Below are 20,669 nucleotides of genomic sequence, written 5' to 3'. Positions count from 1 at the left end.
CACAAACCCCGAGTTAACACAATAGAAGCACATTTAATGGAGTGCGTATTTCTTTGGGAAGGTGTGGCTTTTTTATGGAGGGCTGTTGTATATTGGTGGATAATTCAATGCATTGCTTTGGTGGCTAATTTTTGGGACCAAATCCCGAAGACTCTATTCAGGCTGAACTTCCATTGAAGTAAGAGATTTTCAGGATTTTCTCCGTAAATTGAAAGCTCAAGCCATTGGTTGTGTGGGAAGATCCAATGGTGGGGAAGAGGATAGGAGAGAAGGACTCCATCTCCCCCATCAGCTGGCTGGAATAGCCCCACAGATCATTTATGCCCCTTATTCAGGGGTTTGGAGGTTATTGGATCTGTGTAAGCTTAGATCCCATGATCCCTTCCCTGAACTATCCCCAAGACCTCATTTCATGAAATCTGTTTGCAACTGGCATGGAGAACCCCTGTTGTGGCTCTTCTGGGGTGAAGTTGCACCCCTTCACAGCCGTTCCATCTGCCATTCCTTACTCCCCCTCCTCCCTAGTCCAACTGCAGGGCTTACGTCAGTCTGAGACCCTTACGTGGGGCCCTTTGCACTTGGGTGAATTTCAGCCTGAGTGAATTGTAGATATTCACACTTCCCATAAATGCCCAAAATGAGATAAAGTGACTGCTGTATCATATTAAAGAGGGCAGTGCTGCGAAGATGCAGATTTCCTGCTCTCTGCTAACTACTGCCTACGCTACTAAAGGCCTTCTAAGGCCGAAACAAAAGCTGCACAATTTTAGACATAAAGCACAGTGGATGATGCATCCCATGAAGCTTGCAGATGCAAAGAGGCCCGTATCCCTCAACCTTACAGCAGGAAAAAGATCAGAACATATTGACTCCAGAAAATGCAGCCCCAGAGCCAGTGAGGAGCATTGAGGCTCCACCAGAAAATAAGGAATGCCTTGCACCTGGGCTATGGGATGGGCTGAAAGCATCATTGAGAATGTAATTATCTCCAGTTGTCAAAATGTAACAGAGATAACTATTGCACTGGGTAGGGTCCTACTTAATCAGGCTGTTGGCCAGGCCACAGTGCCGAGATTGCTCTTCGACCGGAAAGTACATCTTCACTCATCCTGCAGAACCAGTCTTCCACAGCTGATTCTGAACTCAGCAAAAATTGGCCTATTGTACATGATTGGTTTTTTTGCCAAAAATGGGCCTGTTTACTGTCAAAACTGAACCATTTTTGAGCAGCAACAGACCTTTTTCCAGGTCAGAATACTCATTTTTAGCGAAGGTTGTTTCTGCCATGGCAGAATGCAGAAACTCAGTTTTACAAGTTTGATGCATTTTGTCCAGATTGTGAATAAAGTAAAATTTAGAGGACACAAAATGTCCAAAAATGTCATGCAAAGTTCCATGAAGCCTACAATGAACTTTCCATGGCTCTTTAGACCATCTAACTCTAAGCAATCTGCAGAATCCTGCCTTTTGCCTCTAAGCAGCTCAGTTTAACCTTTAAGGACCAGTGCAGGTTTTCTAGTGATTCTTCCAGGAAACCTAAATGTCCCTGACTTCTCTTTTCAGCAAACTCTGGATCCCATAGATGAGGTTGCTGCTCTCATTGCTGCCACTGTCCATGACGTGGATCACCCAGGAAGAACAAACTCCTTCCTGTGCAATGCGGGCAGTGAACTAGCGATCCTGTACAATGACACCGCAGTGCTAGAGAGCCATCATGCAGCACTGGCTTTCCAGCTCACTGCACGGGATGATAAATGCAATATCTTTAAAAATATGGAGAGGTGAGTTGAAAATATGGGACATTTATCAGTCCATTAACCACAATATTCTTATTCTACATATCTTACGGCAGCATAAAGAAATGCAAACAAATGCACCAGAGGAAAATCGCAGCTTCTGGAGGGGTGGAGTTAGCCCCTTGGTAGGTTTGCTCATAAATAATACCGCTCGCTCTCATACTACAGAGAATGCCAAAATCTAAATGATAATGCTGATGATGATGATTTGTATTGCCACAGAAACTAGGAGCTGTAGGCGTGGGCCAAGACCCCACTGTCCTAGGCTCTGTGCAAACACAGAACAGGAAGCTTACAATGTAACTCTCGATATGAACACTTCTGCTGTTTTTATAGCATTAAAATAAGGGCGAATCTGGTTGCTTGTAAATTGATGTCAGTTCTGCTTTGAAAAATCCATTTTATACCATTCAACCTCTAGGGCCAAGCAATGGTTGGCCTGTGCATGTAACTGGATAGAAAGGGGAGTCCCTTCCCCTCAGCACACCAGACTAGTTGACAGGTGTAATATGGCTGGCTGATGGCTAAAGGGAGAGGCTGCTGCATTTTGGGGTGGGAGCATGTCCATAGCTCCACTCTCCCTATTCACCCAGCTGTGTTAGCAAGAGAGTGATGGCGGAAGCTTAGCAGAGGGTCTTGCTCCAGCTAAGTGTGCTGCCAGAGCACCGTGGGAGGCTTGTGCAGACATAGTGTCTCCTGGCAGCGCTGCTGAGGAGTTGGCATTTCCTCTCCCATCCAGCACGTGCAGCCCTTAGAGAGACAAAAGTGTGCCCCTAAGGTATAATTCATTGCACGCCACTCTACAAAAGGAATGCATCTGTATAGCATAGATTCAGTTTACCAGCCCCTTCTCTCTGTCTTTCCCTTCCCCTACCCATCTCTGGAACACCAGTGCTCTATAGTGTCAAGGGTTAGCCGTGTTAGTCTGTATCCACAAAAACAACAAGGAGTCCGGGGGCACCTTAACAACTAACAGATTATTTGGGCATAAGCTTTCCTGGGTAAAAAATCTCACTTCTTCAGATGCATGGAAGAAGTGAGGTTTATTACCCACAAAAGCTTATGCCCAAATAAATTTGTTAGTCTTTAAAGTGCCACCGGTATCCCTGTTGGTTTAGTGCTCTATAGTATTTTTTTCAGAGGTATTCAGTTTAAGCAAGCAGCCCTTAGTGAATGAGCCCTCATGTCTAATTGTTTCCTTCTTTAATCAGGAATGAATATCGAACTCTTCGTCAAGCCATTATTGACATGGTCCTAGCAACAGAAATGACAAAGCACTTTGAGCATGTCAACAAATTTGTCAACAGCATTAATAAACCCTTGGCAGCACTAGAAGAAAATGGGGTAAGCAAAACAACAAATTCTCCCTTAATTAACAGGCAGACAAAAGGGGATTGAGGCACTCGAGCTACTGGTAACGGGCTGTACCTAGACAGTATGGTGATTGGCCCACTGGAAATACAGAGAGTCTTTCACCTCTAAGTCACTGGTCTGAATGCACATACGTGACCGGTCATCACAGTTTTGCAAGTTAATGGGACTGATTTGGACATCACTTACGCTGCAATGTAGTGATGTTTTCCCAGAGCCAGCAATGTTTGGGACCCATTAACTCATCAGAGTACTTATGGGAAACAGATTTTCTTGTTAAAAATGGGATGATTCCAGAAAAACTTAATGGGTGGTAATCGAAACACCTTTTGGCTACTAACATTTGACTGCATAGTAACCTTAGTGACAGCAGTTCTCAACCAGGGGTCTGCGCCCCCCCTAGGGGTCCGCAAGCCCTTTCAGGGGGGCCATGGAGCCCCAGCGCTGAAACCCAGTGCCCTGAGCCCTGCTGCTGAAACCTGGTGCCCCAAGCCCCAGTGCTGAAGCCGGCACCCCCCTTCCCCAGTTGAGAGAGATGCTGAAGCCAGTGACCCCTGCCCCAGCTGGGAGCAGTGTGGAGCTGTAGGCGGATCCCTCCCAAGCCCCCAAAGCTGGGAGCAACGTTGGGCTGAAGCCAGCAACCCTCCCTTCCCCAAGTTAGGAGTAGCAGGGGGCTGAAACCAGGAGCCCCAGGGCCACCCTCCTCCCTGCACACTGAAGCTAGGAGCTGCACTGGGAGCCCCCCTGCCTGTACACAACCCCTAGCTACCTTATGCGTGCACTCTGAGCTACCCCCTTGCCCGCACACAGCCCCTAGCTACCCCCTCCCTGCATCCTGAGCTACTCCCTTCACTTCACACAGCTCCTAGCTACCCCCTCCCTACACCCTGAGCAGTTTTCAAACTTTTTGAACTGAGCCCCCCCCTTTGACTTATATTTTTTTGATTGTGTCCCCCCCATAGCCCAGACAGGCTGGGTTGCCTCCTGAGTGAATCAGTGGGTGGAGGTGGTGCTACCTCCCTGGACCCTGCTGTGCGGAGCTGGCTTGAGCCCCGCCAGCCCTTGCTCCCCCAATTATGTCTATGCCCAAGGGTCCCCACCCCACCTGACCCAGAGCCCTGCGCTCTTCCCCTCCCCACCTCCCTGGGCTCTGGTGTTTTTATAGCATGTTGGGGCAGGGCTCAGCAAGTTCAAGGTTGGAACCCTGCTCTGAGATATAGTGGGGATCCTCTCTTCAGCACCCAGAGGAGATGGCAAGTGTCCCTTCTGGAAACCCATCATCACAGTTGGCAGTGACTGGTATCACTGTTCCCCTTTCCTGCAAAGGGACCAAGGACCAGGCCTGGATTCCCCATTAGGCACAGTAGGCATGTGCCTAGGGGCGCTGGCATTCTAGGGATGCCTAAAACTTCAAATTTTGCTGCTCCTGGGTCCGAGCAGGGGCGGAGCCTGCTGAGGGGGAGACGGCCCTATGCAGCCCTTCTGGAGTGCTCCTCACTCAGCCTAGCGGACAGGGTTACCTTCCAGTGGGCCAATGAGTGTGGCTGGAGGGCGTGACTTGGGAGAGTGGGTTTCTGGGGGTGCTTGTGGGGGTGCTCTGAGCAGTGTCTGTGAAGGGCACTGGGAAGTTGTAGTGGGGTTGTGTGAGGGTGCTGGGCAGTTGGGGGTCTGTGGGAAGCGGGGCACCTAAAAGTTACAAGTGGTGGGGTATTCCTGCTGCCCACGGACGTTAGGAGCTCCGAGATGCTGGGGGCGGTGGGGGCCCCCAGAGCTTTGAGTTGCCGTGGGCAGCAAGATAACCCCACAGCTCCCGTTGGTGGCATCCTGCAGCTCGGAGCTGCCGCAGGCGGCAGGGTGGGGCTCAGAGCCCCTGCACTAGGGGGCGCCCAAGGTGTAAATCTGGCCCTGCCCAGGACTGAGTGGGAACAGAGACTGAATTACATTCTTAGAGCTGGATGCTCAGCCCATGGTGGAGCAGTGTGGGGATGTGTATACTGAGCTGACCACGTGGCATGTGCTCTGTCAATAAAAGACAGCAGTTTTCAGTGCTGTCCGTCTGGCAGCAGTAGTGAGTCTTTTAAAGTTTTTTTTTTTAAGAAAGTGGGCAGAAGATCCGATTGTGGCATTCCGTATCATATGGGCACAATCAGTAGCCAACTGGAATCCTGTGGACTCTACAAAATTGCCTGTTAGGGAATCGTTCTTTAAAAAACAAAAACAAACAAACCAGCCTGAATAACAGCTGCAGCTAGCAGTTCTGTTGCCAGTGTAAGTGGATTGCAATTTTGTTGGAATGGTTTTTGCAAAGAGAAGAGTTTCAAAAACTATTATATCAAAGTCTATACCCCAACAGCACTGCTGCCAAAGCCCCATTACAGTAGCTGAAATGATTTTAGAAGTGTTTTCCTGATGTAGTCAGAACAGTTTTTGTAAAGCTGTAGCTGTGAACTGTGTGTTGAACGGCGGGGGCAGTGCTTCTGTGGCATAAGAGATATGGGGAGACGCAGGTCTGGTATTCACCCATATGCTGCCTGTGCAGTCATGCTCTCTCTCAAGGTGTTTGGAGCAAGGGGGAAGAGAGCAAGCTTTTGTCCAGTGGGAGTTATCTCTGCTCTTGGCATCCTAGTGATGCAAATGGTACTGTGTGAATTTTTAGTGTGAAGCCAAAGTCTCCTTAGGATACTGCTGTCCTGAATAAAGCAAGAAAAATGCTGGTAAATCGGTATTATTCCCAGCCAGCTTACTCTGATCAATGGTGGGCTTGATCCATTTCCCACTGAAGTCGTAGAAAGACTCCTGTTGATTTCAATGGGCATTGGATCAGGCCTTATGTACTTAACAAGTTGACTGTCCATGAGCCATGGTGTATCAAGATCCCTATCTCCTGCTACCAGACCCCAGAGAAGAACAAAACTAGCTCACAGATGTATCTCAAGGGGAACAAGTTCACATAGTTTTGTGTGTTTGATCATTTCAGTAACTAAATATTTTGTAATATGGCTGCTTTTGTAAATATGTCACACACACAAAGTGCATTAGAAGAACAAGCATTCAAAAGTTAGGAACTGCCAGAATGCCCTGACATGTACAACCTGAATTCACACTGTCATAGTATTCCCAATTCCCAATTCTGAACCTTAGCATCCAAAATATGGGTACTAGCATGAATTCCCCTAAGCTTAATTACCAGCTTAGATCCTGTAGTGCTGCCACCAATCAGGACTTAGAGTAGAGTGCCTGATAAACTCTGGTCTCCCCCAAAACCTTCCCTGGGGACCCCCAAGACCCAAATTCCTTGAGTCTCACAACAAAGGGGAATAAACCATTTTCCTTCCCCCTCCTCCCTTCCTCCCAGCTCCTTTCCGCCCTGGGTACACTAGGAGATCACTGTGATTCAAACTCCTTGAATCACCACACAAAGAGGAATGATACCTTCCCCCTCCCCTCCTCTTTTCCCTTCACCCAGAGGCAATACAGATTCAAACTCCGTGAATCTAAAACAAAGAGGAAATTCACCTTTCCCTTCTCCCCACCAATTCCCGGGTGAGTACAGACTCAGTTCCCTTGAGCCTCAACAAGGTGAAAAAATCAGACAAGTCTTAAAGCAAAATTTTTAATAAAAAGAAAGAAAAAAGGTAAAAGTTATCTCTGTAATTTAGATAGTAAAAGTTACAGGGTCTGTCAGCTTATAGAAATTGGAGAAACAGCCTCCTCCAGCAGAAATACAATTTAAATTACTTTCAGCCAATTACACATTTGCAAATAAAGACAAACAAATAAAAAGACTATACCGCCTTTCTACCTTTGTACTTACAAAATTGGAATAGAAGATTAGAGAGCCTGTAGGTACGTGTGGTCACTCTCAGAGCCCAGAGAGAACAAAGCAAAACCCAAAAAACACAAACAAAGGCTTCCCTCCACCAAGATTTGAAAGTATCTTGTCTCCTGATTGGTCCCCTGGTCAGGTGTTTGGTTCCCTGTTTGTTAACCCTTTACAGGTAAAAGAGACATTAACCCTTAACTATCTGTTTATGACACGCCCCCCAAATCGCAGACAGTGGGGAAGCTCACTGGCGGTGATTTCTTTCTAGAACTTTAGAATAAACAGATTAATACAACACATGCACCTTTACATATACTACTAAGTATGTAAACTAGAAGACTTTTTACATTTTATGGACAAATTTTAACCAGTGGATTTTGGGAAACTTTTACGAGAGAGTGCATCAGCTACTTTGTTAGAAGCTCCTGAAATGTGTTGAATTTCAAAACCAAAATCTTGGAGAGCTAAACTCCATCGAAGCAGTTTTTTGTTGTTCCCCTTGGCAGTATGAAGCCACTTTAGCGCAGCATGGTCAGTTTGTAGCTGGAACCGCCGTCCCCAAACGTATGGGCGTAGCTTTTCCAGGGTGTACACAATGGCATAGCATTCCTTTTCACTGACTGACCAGTGACTTTCCCTCTTAGACAGTTTTTTGCTGAGAAACACGACAGGATGGAAGTTGTGATCCAGTCCTTTCTGTATGAGAACTGCTCCTATACCACGCTCGGATGCATTTGTGGTTACTAGGAATGGTTTGTCAAAGTCAGGGGCCCTTAGCACAGGGTCAGACATGAGCGCCACCTTAAGTTGAGTAAAGGCCTTTTGACACTCATCAGTCCACTTAACTGCATTTGGCTGGGTCTTTTTGGTCAGGTCGGTCAGTGGGGCAGCGATTTGGCTGTAGTGTGGTACAAATCGCCTGTAGTACCCGGCCAAGCCTAAGAAGGATTGGACCTGTTTTTTTGACTTTGGGACAGGCCACTTTTATATAGCCTCCACCTTGGCCTGTATGGTTCCTTGACCCACCTGGTGTTCCAGGTAAGTCACTCTGTTTTGGCCTATTTGATACTTTTTGGCCTTAACAGTTAGTCCTGCCTGCCTGATGCGCTCAAAGACTTTTTTCAGGTGTTCTGTGTGTTCGGGCCAGGAGTCAGAAAAAATGGCCACATCATCGAGGTAGGCAACTGCATATTTGCCCAGTCCTGCTAGTAGACCATCTACCAGCCTCTGGAAGGTGGCGGGTGCATTTCACAGCCCGAAAGGAAGTACATTAAATTCATACACCCCCGCATGGGTGATGAATGCTGACCTTTCCTTGGCAGGTTCATCTAGCGATACTTGCCAGTACCCCTTGGTTAAGTCTATTGTAGATATGAATTGGGCACGTTCCAACTTTTCCAATAGCTCATCGGTGCGTGGCATTGGATAGTTGTCCGGATGAGTTACCTCATTTCGGTTACGGTAGTCCACGCAAAAGCGTATTTCCCCATCTGGTTTGGGTACCAGAACCACTGGAGATGCCCATGCACTGGTAGATGAGCAGATTATACCCATCTGTAGCATGTTTTGGATTTCCCGTTCTATAGCAGCTTGAGCATGAGGAGACACCCGGTAGGGTGGGGTTTTAATTGGGTGAGCATTACCTGTGTCAGTGGAGTGGTATGCCCGTTCAGTCCGTCCTGGGGTGGCTGAGAACAATGGGGCGAAGCTAGTGCACAGCTCCTTGATTTGTTGCCGCTGCAGACGTTCCAGGGTTGTGGAGAGGTTCACTTCTTCCACGCCACCATCACTTTTTTCTTCGTAGTAGACACCTTTAGGCCACTCAGCATCATCTCCTCCCTGGGCTGTAAACTGACAAAACCTGTAAGTCTTTGGAATAAAAGGGATTGAGAGAATTAACATGGTACACTCTGGGCTTTAGGGAGGAATTGGGAAATGCTATGAGGTAGTTAACAGCTCCCAGGCTCTCTTGGACCGTGAATGGGCCTTCCCATGATGCTTCCATCTTATGGGCCTGTTGCGCCTTCAAGACCATAACCTGGTCTCCTACCTTGAAGGAACGTTCTCTGGTATGTCTGTCATACCAGGCCTTTTGCTCTTCCTGAGCATCCTTTAGGTTTTCTTAAGCAAGGGCTAAAGAGTGCTGGAGGGTGCTTTGTAGGTTGCTTACAAAGTCCAGAATGTTAGTCCCTGGAGAAGGTGTAAACCCCTCCCATTGCTGCTTCACCAACTGTAATGGCCCCTTAACCTCATGGCCATACACAAGTTCAAACGGTGAAAACCCTAAACTGGGATGTGGTACAGCCCTGTAGGCAAAAAGTAACTGCTGCAACACTAGGTCCCAGTCATTGGAGTGTTCATTGACGAATTTACATATCATGGCCCCCAAAGTTCCATTAAACCTTTCCACCAGGCCATTGGTTTGATGGTGGTATGGGGTGGCAACTAAGTGATTCACCCCATGAGTTTTCCACAGTTTTTTCATGGTCCCAGGCAGGAAATTAGATCCTGAATCTGTAAGGATGTCGGAGTGCCAACCTACCCTGGCAAAAATGTCTGTTAGGGCCAGGCACACAGCTTTAGCCCTGGTGTTGCCTAGAGCTACTGCTTCTGGCAATTGGGTAGCAAAGTCCACGAAAGTCAGTACGTACTGCTTTCCTCTGGGTGTCTTTTTTGGGAAAGGACCCAGAATATCCACAGCTACTTGCTGAAATGGGACCTCAATTATGGGGAGTGGCTGGAGAGGGGCCTTGACCTGGTCTTGGGGCTTCCCCACTTTTTGGCACACCTCACAAGTCCGGACATACTTGGCAACGTCCTTGCCCATCCCTTCCCAGTGGAAGTACCTCCCCAACCTGTCTTTGGTTCTGTTCACCCCAGCATGGCCACTGGGATGATCATGGGCTAAGCTTAAGAGCTTCCCCCGGTACTTAGTTGGAATCACCAACTGTTTTTGCGGGTGCCAGTCTTCCTGGTGTCCACCAGAAAGAGTCTCCTTGTATAAAAGTCCTTGTTCTACAACAAACCAGGATCGATTAGAAGAGCTAAGAGGCGGTGGGGTGCTCCGTGCCGCCGCCCAAGCTTTCTGAAGGTTGTCATCTGCTTCCTGCTCAGTCTGGAACTGTTCCCTTGAGGCTGGGGTCACCAGTTCTTCCTTAGACTGTGGACTTGGGCTTGGTCCCTCTGGAAGCGATATAGGTGATGGGGTTGTCTTAGTTGCTGGTGAACCGCTCTCCACTGGTGCACAGGTGGTATTACAGGCTCTGGCTGAGCCTCTTGGGTGTGGTTGTCTGCTGCTTCAGCCAGTTTAGGCTCGCTGGCGCCCTCTGGCTTTGGGGTTGAAGATTGGTTTGCAATTGCTGGCGCTGGTGCTGGTTGCTTTTCCAGTTTCGGGTCTGGGACTGGAGGCACTGTGGCTGTTTTAGTCGTTGGCAGGGGATCCGGGTCCACTACCTCTGTCTGGGTCTCTGGTAACACAGACAGGGCCCCTGTGGACGGCTCAGGAACAGGGATGGGTCTGGAAGCTTGCCTGGTTTGGCTACGTGTAACCATTCCCACTCTCTTGGCCCGCTTCACCTGGCTGGCCAAGTCTTCCCCCAGCAGCATAGGGATGGAATAATTGTCATAAACTGCAAAAGTCCACATTCCTGACCAGCCTTTGTACTGGACAGGCAGTTCAGCTGTAAGCAAGTCTACAGCTTGTGACATGAAGGGGTAAATTGTCACTTGGGCCTCTGGGTTGATGAATTTGGGGTCGACGAAGGATTGGTGGATAGCTGACACTTGTGCCCCTGTGTCTCTCCACGCGGTAACCTTCTTTACGCCCACTCTCAAAATTTCCCTTCGCTCCAAGGGTTTTTGAGAGGCATCTGGGCCTGGGGATCTTTGGTGTGATGGTGGTGTAATGAACTGCATTTGGTTGGGGTTCTTTGGGCAGTTGGCCTTTATATGTCCCAGTTCATTACATTTAAAGCATCGTCCAGCTGACTGGTCAGTGGGCCAAGGTGAGTTACTGGAGACTGGTGAGGTGGGAGAATAGGGCGTCTGTGTCTTCCCTTGGGTTGTAGGTGGGGTCTTTGGCTGCCCTCGGTTATAGGGTTTATTGTTGGTGTGCCCCCTGGGGTATTCGCTCCCCTTGACAGTAGCTTTTTTCTTTTCTGCCACTTCCATCCATTTGGCTCCAATCTCCCCCGCCTCGGTTGCCGATTTGGGTTTCCCATCTTGGATGTACCTCTCTATTTCCTCAGGAACACCATCTAAGAACTGCTTCATTTGTATCAGGAGGTGCAGCTCGTCCATATTGTTAACCTTTGTTCCTGATATCCAGGCCTCATAGTTCTTGTCCATATGGTAGGCGTGTCGGGGGAATGACACATCTGGTTTCCATTTTAGGGCTCTGAACCGCCGACAGGCATGCCCGGGTGTTATTCCCATTCTATATCTGGCCTTGGTTTGAAAAAGTTTATAATCGTTCATGTTCTCTTTAGGCATTTCAGCCGCCACTTCCGCTAAAGGTCCACTAAGCTGTGGCCTCAGTTCTATCGTGTACTGGTCTTCAGAGATGTTGTACCCAAGGCAGGCCCTTTCAAAATTTTCTAAGAAGGCCTCAGTGTCATCACATGCCTTGTAGGTGGGAAATTTCTTGGGATGTGGAACAATAACTGGAGAAGGGTTGTTAGGGTTGACTGGAGCATGCTGCTTAGCCTGCGCTAATTCCAGGGCCTGCCGGTGGGCCTCCCTCTGGAGTTCCAACTCTTTCTCTTTTATTTCCAGCTCTCTCCTGTGGGCAGCCTCTCTTTCTCTTTCTTTCAGCTCCATCTTTTGTAGTTTTTTTTTCCATGTCTCACCTGTGATCTGCATCCTTGATTTGTTTCTCTGCATCCACTTTTGCCCTGGAAGTCATGTTTCCTGCTTTTTTTGTGTTGGGGTGCCCTCTGCTGGTTTACTGCCTGAACTGCTGCTTCTTTGTTGCCTCTTTGGATTTTTGCTTAGCAACAGAGTCTTTCTACTTTTTCCCCTAGCTACTCACGGTAAGGTAGAAAGGAATAAAAAAAAACCTTTCATTTGCAAATATGTTCTGCTGGAATCTGTTGCTGCTCACTTAAGCCTGCTTTGTTTAACAAAAGACCCTTGTTAAACCTTAATGTCTTTGCCCTGAGGCAGCCTCTGCATAACCAGAAAGGAGCAAGGAAAAAAAAATCTGGCTGCAGTTTTAAAAACCCTCTCTCTGCTTATAAGCAGCTAGCAGAGAAAAAAGAAAAATAATAATCTTACTGGCTTTTGGATTCTACTTTCTCCCACCGCTGCCTACCATGTCATAGTATAATTCCCAATTCTGAACTGTAGCGTCCAAAATATGGGTACTAGCATGAATTCCCCTAAGCTTAATTACCAGCTTAGATCCTGTAGTGCTGCCACCAATCAGGACTTAGAGTAGAGTGCCTGATAAACTCTGGTCTTCCCCAAAATCTTCCCTGGGGACCCCCAAGACCCAAATTCCTTGAGTCTCACAACAAAGGGGAATAAACCATTTTCCTTCCCCCTCCTCCCTTCCTCCCAGCTCCTTTCCGCCCTGGGTACACTAGGAGATCACTGTGATTCAAACTCCTTGAATCACCACACAGAGAGGAATGATACCTTCCCCCCCTCCTCTTTTCCCTTCACCCAGAGGCAATACAGATTCAAACTCCGTGAATCTAAAACAAAGAGGAAATTCACCTTTCCCTTCTCCCCACCAATTCCCGGGTGAGTACAGATTCGGTTCCCTTAAGCCTCAACAAGGGGAAAAAATCAAACAGGTCTCAAAGCAAAACTTTTAATAAAAAGAAAGAAAAAAGGTAAAAGTTATCTCTGTAATTTAGATGGTAAAAGTTACAGGGTCTGTCAGCTTATAGAAATTGGAGAAACAGCCTCCTCCAGCAGAAATACAATTTAAATTATTTTCAGCCAATTACACATTTGCAAATAAAGACAAACAAATAAAAAGACTATACCGCCTTTCTACCTTTGTACTTACAAAATTGGAATAGAAGATTAGAGAGCCTGTAGGTACGTGTGTTCACTCTCAGAGCCCAGAGAGAACAAAGCAAAACCCAAAAAACACAAACAAAGGCTTCCCTCCACCGAGATTTGAAAGTATCTTATCTCTTGATTGGTCCCCTGGTCAGGTGTTTGGTTCCCTGTTTGTTAACCCTTTACAGGTAAAAAAGACATTAACCCTTAACTATCTGTTTATAACACACACATGCTACCCTTTTATGCTGTGATATGATCTTTATTTACATGATCACATACTGGTGTGGTGTTTTTATTTTTTTTTTCATCCAATCAGTGTTCCTCCACCACTTGGCTCCTGGTCCTAGACTCTTTGCCCAGCCAGTCCCAATTCTCCCCTCCCCCTGCATCCCGTCTCCTCAAGATTTATCTTCCCTCTCTGCCCACTTCTTTTCACTCATTCACTGGTTCTCAGTCCCAGGGCTTGGCTACACTTCCGAGCTAGAGCGCATTAAAGCAACCCTGGACACCCTAGCTCACTACCCGTCCACACTGGCAAGGCACGTAGAGCCCTCTGACTCCAGGGCTAGAGTGTTCCTGGTACGCCACCTCAGCGAGAAGATTAACAGTTGGTATGCATTGGCTGAAATTCCCAGGCATCAGTGTGAACGAGGTGTTGCATTACTGTGCTCTGATCAGCCTCTGGAAACATCCCATAATCCCGTTAAGTCAAGGGGCCACTCTTGTCATTATTTTGGAATCACTGCAGGCATGCCAATATGCCCTTTGAAAGCTCCATTTCTGACAGCCAGCATGCTTATCTGCTCTGAGACAAAGCAACCATTACTGTGGAATGCTGTGTGTGAGAGAGAGAGACAGACGCGGGGAGGGGGAGGTCTGTTGCTGTCTGAACTTAAAAGACAGCATGCTGACATGCTCCCAGCCCCCCAAAACCCACTGTTTCCTCCCCCACATACACACAACACACTCCCTGTTACACTCCACCCCACCGCCTCATTTGAAAAGCACGCTGCAGCCACTCACTTGTTGGTATAGCTACCACAATGCACTGCTCTCTGTGGCCATTGCAAGAGCTGCTAATGTGGCCACACCAGTGCACTGTCAGCTGTCAGTGTGGACAGACTACAGCGCTTTCCCTACTGCACTCTACATCTGCAAGTGGAGCCATGCCCCTAGTCTCCTTACCCAACCAGTTCCAATGTCCTCTGCCCTCCCGTAGCTCCCAGTCCCACTCCCCTCGTTAAGCAAGTCCTAGTCTCCCCCATGAACTCCCTGTCCCAGTTCCCCTCTCCATCAACCTGCAGTCCCCAAGCACAAACACCCTGGATCTTGTCCCAGCATAACCCTTCTACCTCATCCCAGATCTGGCTCTTGTCCACTCTGCATTTGAATCATGCAGCTTTCTCCTCCTCACGGCCCAGCAGGGGTGAGTAGTGGGGGTGTCATTGATAGCAGTGGAGAGGCAGGCTCCCTGCTGTCATTTCTGGACTTGGACTTGGCATGACCCAGAGCAGCCAGGAACTTCAATTACAAGGAATGACCTGCTCAGCCCCAGGCTGGAGCAAGATCAGAGTAGATGGAATCTTTGAGCAATTAAGCTGTGAAGTGCTAGCAAGTCCCTACTGAGCTTGTGTGAACTGTGATTTTTTTCAAATGCTTACAACTTGGCCAAATGTGGGTGGATCTTCACAGGGACAGCAAAGGCATATCCTTCACTCAAAGGCCACCTGCTGCTGAATTTCAAATCCCTGCTCCAAAGCGTGGGGGCACTAGAGCTTCTCAAAGAAAAGGTTGCCAGAATTTTTGAATATTGGCAAAACCAACATTTTTTTCCTTTACCTTGTTTTTAGAAATGGCTAAAATTTTACAAAACATTTCAGCCTGAAGTATACACCAGCCAGGAAGTATTTTAGACCAAACTATTAAAGTTTGGCAAAGTTACAAGCAACTTAAAACACAGGGTCTTACAATAGATAGTGTCAGGCAATCTTAATAATGGGCAGCAATACCAGCCCATGCTAAAATTATATTTTTAAACTATCAAACGGTCTCTCTTTCATTTTGCCATTTTTGTCATTTTAGTAATTTATGTTTTGCACAATGTTTTTGATAAATTATATTTTACTTAAGAACTACAGTAAGAAATAATCATTCTCTCTTTAATTGTTTTATTGGGAAAATGCTGATAGATATTTTAATGGACATATATGGCCAGTAAAACCTATAGAGAATTTTTAGGCTAGAAATCAATCTATTGAATTCCAGGAATTTAATGAACGTGGAAAAATAACTTTCATAGACTTTATGGCCAGAAGGGGCCATCGTGATCATCTAGTGTGAGTTCCTGCACATTGTAGGCCAGAGAAACTCGCCCACCCACTGCTGCAATAGACCTAGAACCTCTGGCAGAGTTACAGAAGTCAAAACAGTCAAAACCTTTGATAAAAGAAGCATCAAGCTGCAAAACACACTTCTGCAAATTGTTGTACAGCACAGACTTGATACTGAATATTATTTTGTTTCTCCAATAAAAGGGGTTGTTAACATGTTTTGGGTAATTGCAGAGTATTTTTGGATAATAAAGGTAATTATAGTAAGTGCTTGGAACATAGGGATCCTTTTGACACTACAAATAAAAAGATAAAGAATTTTTAAAATAATAACACAATCCCCAAGTGGATGTTAAATAAACACCTGTGAAATATAAGCCAGGCCCTTTAGCTGTTAGGCTACACAACGTCCAGGTGTTAAATTAGCTTAGCATCCATGAATGCAACAGAAATGTAATGAGGTTAAGGGCTAGTCTGAGGCTTTCAAGCTGCTCTGAGAAAGGGAAGTGTAGCGCACAGCTGCACGGTCCCGGGAGCAGACCAAAGTACAAACAGATTCAACTGTCACAATTCCTCCTGGGCTACTGCTCCTTTGCTCTGAGGAGGAGTAAAGTACTTCACAGCTTGCTCCTTCCTGTGATCCTCGCCTGCCCGGCAGCAGGGAGGGCAGAACTAGAGCCCCGCTTCACTCACTTCTTCTGCCGCAACAGTCACAGGGAAGAAAGTTCTCTGGGTTGGAGGAAGGGGCTGACAATATCACATTCCTCTGTGAGATCAAATGGCAGCAGTGGCAAGCCCTACGCACATACAGGTTAGACTGAAGTCAAACCAAGTCTAAATGCGGCCCTGGCTTCCATCCTGCGCAGCCCCATTGATTTCAGGGGCAAAACCTGTGCCAAAGGGCTGGGCCGACTGTATGATCCATGGGGCCCGACTGGAACACTCAGCAGCGGTCCGGGGCTTCGACAGCACTTCGGTGGCGGGGGGGCCGCTCTGGGTTTTCCATGGCACCGAAGAACCCCCTGCCGCCGAAATGCCACCGAAGACCCCCGAAGCGGACCCCCTGCCACTAAAATGCTGCCGAAGACCCCCGGAGCGGGGCCCCCTTAGGCTCAGGGTCCAATTCTGGGAAATCGGGTGAATCAGCTTAAAGCTGGCCCTGCCAAAGGGTCTGGTCTCATTCCTAGCAGTTTGACCTGCATGCACGTTTTCTGGAGAAAAATAGGGCTTAATTTGCTGTTTGACTTAAATAAGCAAATCAAAGTGTTCCCCTCATTTGAGCTGTGCATTTCTCCAAACTACAGACTCCTATAAGAATGCTTGCGATGTTTGAGCGGGTAAAACCACTCATTTGCAGGGCTTGATGTTGGGAGGACACTACACTCCAGCAGATCTTCCCTTGACTTTGGTCCTGTATTTGGTAGCAACGGCAGTATGCTTCTCTGAGCTTTGCGTTGGATCACAGCTGTGACTCAATGGAGTGTTTGTTGGCAAGCTGCCATCTGTTTGTTCCATATGGGACAGTTCCCCTTTTTAGTCCTTTCTGTACAGATTTGTTCAATGGGCCATGATGAGAAGTTGTTAGGTTTGCTCCTTGTCTTCTTTTGTGTCATAAAATGACAAAATCCATCCCAGCTTCAGCATCCTTTATCCTCCTATTTCCCTTCATGAGGTCACCTAAGCTTGTGACAGGAAGCCTAGATCTGGCCTGTAGAGACACCTCTGTGCTCTCAGCAGGACGCTGGAACTAAGCTCTGAGTAGAACCATAGCTTTGGTTTGGACAGGTTCCAGTTCATAGAAGCAAAAGTTCTTTCTCAGCTCCGGGAGATGTACCTATTGATCTCTGCTGTCATTTACTGAATGATCTCTAATCATTTTCAGCAGTTAACAATTTTTTTTAAAGCACCAGTGTCTAATTTGCTTTTGCTGTGGTTTATCAGTGTGGCCCTGCAGGAAGAACTTTCTTCCCTGTAATTAACAATGTGCACTAGGAAAAGATCGGAACAGTGGGAAATTCAGATTCCACCCTGGCTGACCTCAATCCGGTGTTTACTTTTGTGCAATGGAGCGTGGAATTCTGCCTAGTTATACCTCTTGTACAAATAGATGTGGGAGCTGGCTGCGTTATTAGTCTTGTAATTGTCACGATTACTGTAATGCTAGAAGGCCCAGGAGTGGACCAGATCCCCATTGTGCTAGGCACTCTGCAGACATAGAACAAAAGATGGTCCCTGCTCCAGAGAGCTTACAATCGAAATACAAGGTAAGAGATATCAGATGGATGCAAATAGACAGGGAAGTACAAGGAAGCAATATTGGTCAGCATGATAAGCTATGGGCTTAGCACACTAGCAGCCTAACCATTGTCAAGTTTTTGTAGGCATGTCAGAAAAGGAGAAAATTAAAAAGGGATGTGAAGGAAGATGTGCTACCATGCTTCACATCTGCATTCCTCACAAAGGGCCTCATCCAGCTCCAACTGAAGTCAATGACAGTTTTTCCATTCACTTCAGCAGGGATTGGAGTGGGCCCAAAGTTCAGTTAGGCCAGTGAAGGAACAGCTGAAGTGACTACTCCATATTCAATAGCCACACTTTGTGTTTAAAGATCAGTGGAGATCAGATGAGGGCAGGGTGCAAAATTAGGGAAAAAGAACAAAAGCTTGTTTCCTGGGAGACGTGTTGGACAAGTGAATCTGACTCTGCCCTGGGAACTAAGATAGCTGGGTTCTATTCTCAGTTATGCTACTGACCTGCTGTGTCACCTTGGGCAAGTCACTTCACCTTTCTGAGCCTTAATTTCCCCAGCTATCAATGGGAAATACTGTGACTTCCCTGCCTTTGTGAAGCACTTGGAAATTTATGCATGGGAAGTGATAGCTAAATGTTAAATATTATTATTATTGATGGCACACATTTTAATCCATTATCCAGAGCTAACCCAGGGTACATATACACTGCAAAAAATAAAAAAGACCCACAGCAGTGAGGCTCAGAGCCTGAGTTAACTGACAAGGACTAGCCTTACAGGGCTAAAAATAGCAGTGTAGACATTCAGGCTCCAGACAAAGCCTGAATGTCTACACTGCTATTTTTAGCCTAGCAGAGCCAGCCCAAGTCAGTTGACCTGGGCTCTGAGACTCTCTGCTGTGGGTATCTTTTTGCAGTGTATTCATACCATCAGGCAACAGCTCAAGCTATGCTGCCCTCTGGTAGGTGGATTTTTAGGCATCTCAGCCTTGATTCCCTACCCCTAGAAACAATTTTAATCAGAGCTCCATAGTAAAAGGAGCTTCGGCCCCAGCTCATAAAAGGCCGATCCAATCTTGCCGCTCCCAAATGTGTGAACTATCCCACATAGTGCAGGCTGGGGTCCAAATATAGCCATATATTCTAAACAAGTGTCCCTTCGCCCCTCTCCATAACTACATAGGATAAAGCTCATCAAAAGCAAGTGTTTTTAATGAATTTCTCTGATAATGATGCAATCAAAAGAGCAGTTCATTTGCATTATAAGCCAAGCAAGCCAGGCATCGTAGGGAGGAGGCGGATGGAAAACCAGGTGCATGGGATGGGAAGAGGAGCTGCCCTGGGAGCAGTACTGCTGTCACAGTAGTTTGTACTCATGATAATGAGACCTGCTAGCACTGACCCGGCATGCATCTTGTCCCAGCTTTTTCCTAAACCGTTGTTGCTCCACTGCTAACATGTAACTCGGTGTGTTTTGTGGGGTTTTTTTCAATTATCATCTTAATCCTGCAATGGAAAATAATATACATCTGTCTGTGTAGTTACATGGTCTTCGTACTATCTGCACATTAATGAATTTATCCTCACAGCACTCCTGAGATGGGAATGGAGCCACAGAGAGACTCAGTGACTTACCCAAGCTCACACACTAGGTCTGTGACAGCGCCAGGAATGGAACGTAGAGCTCCAGAGTCCCAGTCCAGTGCCTTAACCACACAACCATCCTTCCTCTTGATTTGATGCGTTTGAGCACCTGGAATTGTCTTCAGTGAAGCATGCAAGGAATGCAGGACTGGGTCCCTGTGGGATACACTGGAAACATTCCCGAGTAGAAAATGTTTTAATGTCTGTTTACAGAAAATGCTGATTTGTGTTTTTAATTTTGAAATGTTGCAGAGTAATAATGGTGATGGATGATTCAGTCCAAAAACGTTCTCACGTCTCCTGAAAATCGCATACTTATCAAACGTATGTTGATAAAGTGCGCTGACATTTCCAATCCATGCAGACCCCTAGAGCAGTGCATTGAATGGGCTGGTCGCATCTCTGAGGAGTACTTTGCACAGGTAAGATAGCTGGAGAAGACCTAAAAATTCTACCTGAGCACTTCTTTTGATAGGATGGGAGGAATCAGCAAACAGGCTCTACTTATATCCAACCAAGATCTTAAGGCTATACTATTAATTTGTTATATTTTATCATCAATATACATGTGAACATATGGAAACTGGCTGCGCTGCAGTGTAATCTGAAAAAAATTAAGTTTCTAGAGTGTTCAATTTGCAATTTGTTTTGCCTGAAAATGCCCTCTATTCACAACCTGTGGAGGAAAAGGGCCTTATGCATAGCTCTCTCGCATGGAGATGATGATAGAGTACGAGTGTTAGTGAGGGAGCACATAAGGAGACAGCAAGGAATAAAGTCATGTTGGAGCAAGCACCTAGGGGGCTGAGGTTTTGGTGGGGATTGCTTGGTCTTCTGCCAATACAGATCATGGCCAAATTCTGAATTTAGGCCTGTATTCCTCAGAAGTAAAAGAAATGTTTTGTAAGATATTTTCCTGCCCTCTGGTAAGTTTTAAACTCCATTTCTGGTGGAGACAGGCAATTATGGAGCATCTTCAGCTCCAAAACAGTCATAGCTTAAAAAAAAGTTTCAAAGTGCCACAAAACTAGCTTTGTTTGTAGATCTGGAAGGCGGTAAATGTGTCACTTTGTGGGAGCCAATAGGGAGCATTGTTCAGCGTTCTGTTGCTCCTGAACATATACATGATTAGATCAAGTCTGTTGACACTATGTCACTCCTTTTATTAAGCATCTGAATGCACCAGTTGGTGGCCAAAAGTCTGCTGCTAGTGGGAGTTCACTGGTATAATGTCAGCCAAATAATCGCAAAATCGTTTCTTTGCAGACTGATGAAGAAAAGAGACAGAGTTTACCTGTGGTGATGCCTGTTTTTGACAGAAATACTTGTAGCATCCCCAAATCCCAAATATCCTTCATTGATTACTTCATCACGGATATGTTTGATGCATGGGATGGTAAGCAAGCTTCTATAATATATTTCGTATCATAAGCCTTTGAG

The 20,669-nt window shown here is 46.6% G+C and overlaps 1 protein-coding gene across 1 annotated transcript in view; it reads left to right on the top strand.

Moving 5' to 3' along the window:
- LOC115658931 (high affinity cAMP-specific and IBMX-insensitive 3',5'-cyclic phosphodiesterase 8A-like) overlaps window positions 1-20,669 on the top strand; it is a 204,303-nt gene that overhangs the window by 181,398 nt on the left and 2,236 nt on the right. The window contains 5 exon segments of the mRNA XM_030578483.1: window positions 1,564-1,781; window positions 3,008-3,140; window positions 19,482-19,499; window positions 19,502-19,651; window positions 20,496-20,625. Of these exon segments, the coding sequence (XP_030434343.1) occupies window positions 1,564-1,781; window positions 3,008-3,140; window positions 19,482-19,499; window positions 19,502-19,651; window positions 20,496-20,625 (649 nt within the window).

Source organism: Gopherus evgoodei, chromosome 10 (assembly GCF_007399415.2).
Source record: "Gopherus evgoodei ecotype Sinaloan lineage chromosome 10, rGopEvg1_v1.p, whole genome shotgun sequence".
Classification (NCBI taxonomy): Eukaryota; Metazoa; Chordata; order Testudines; family Testudinidae; genus Gopherus; species Gopherus evgoodei.
The sequence above is the reverse complement of the archived record's forward strand: the minus strand, read 5'-3'. Positions and strand labels throughout refer to the sequence as shown.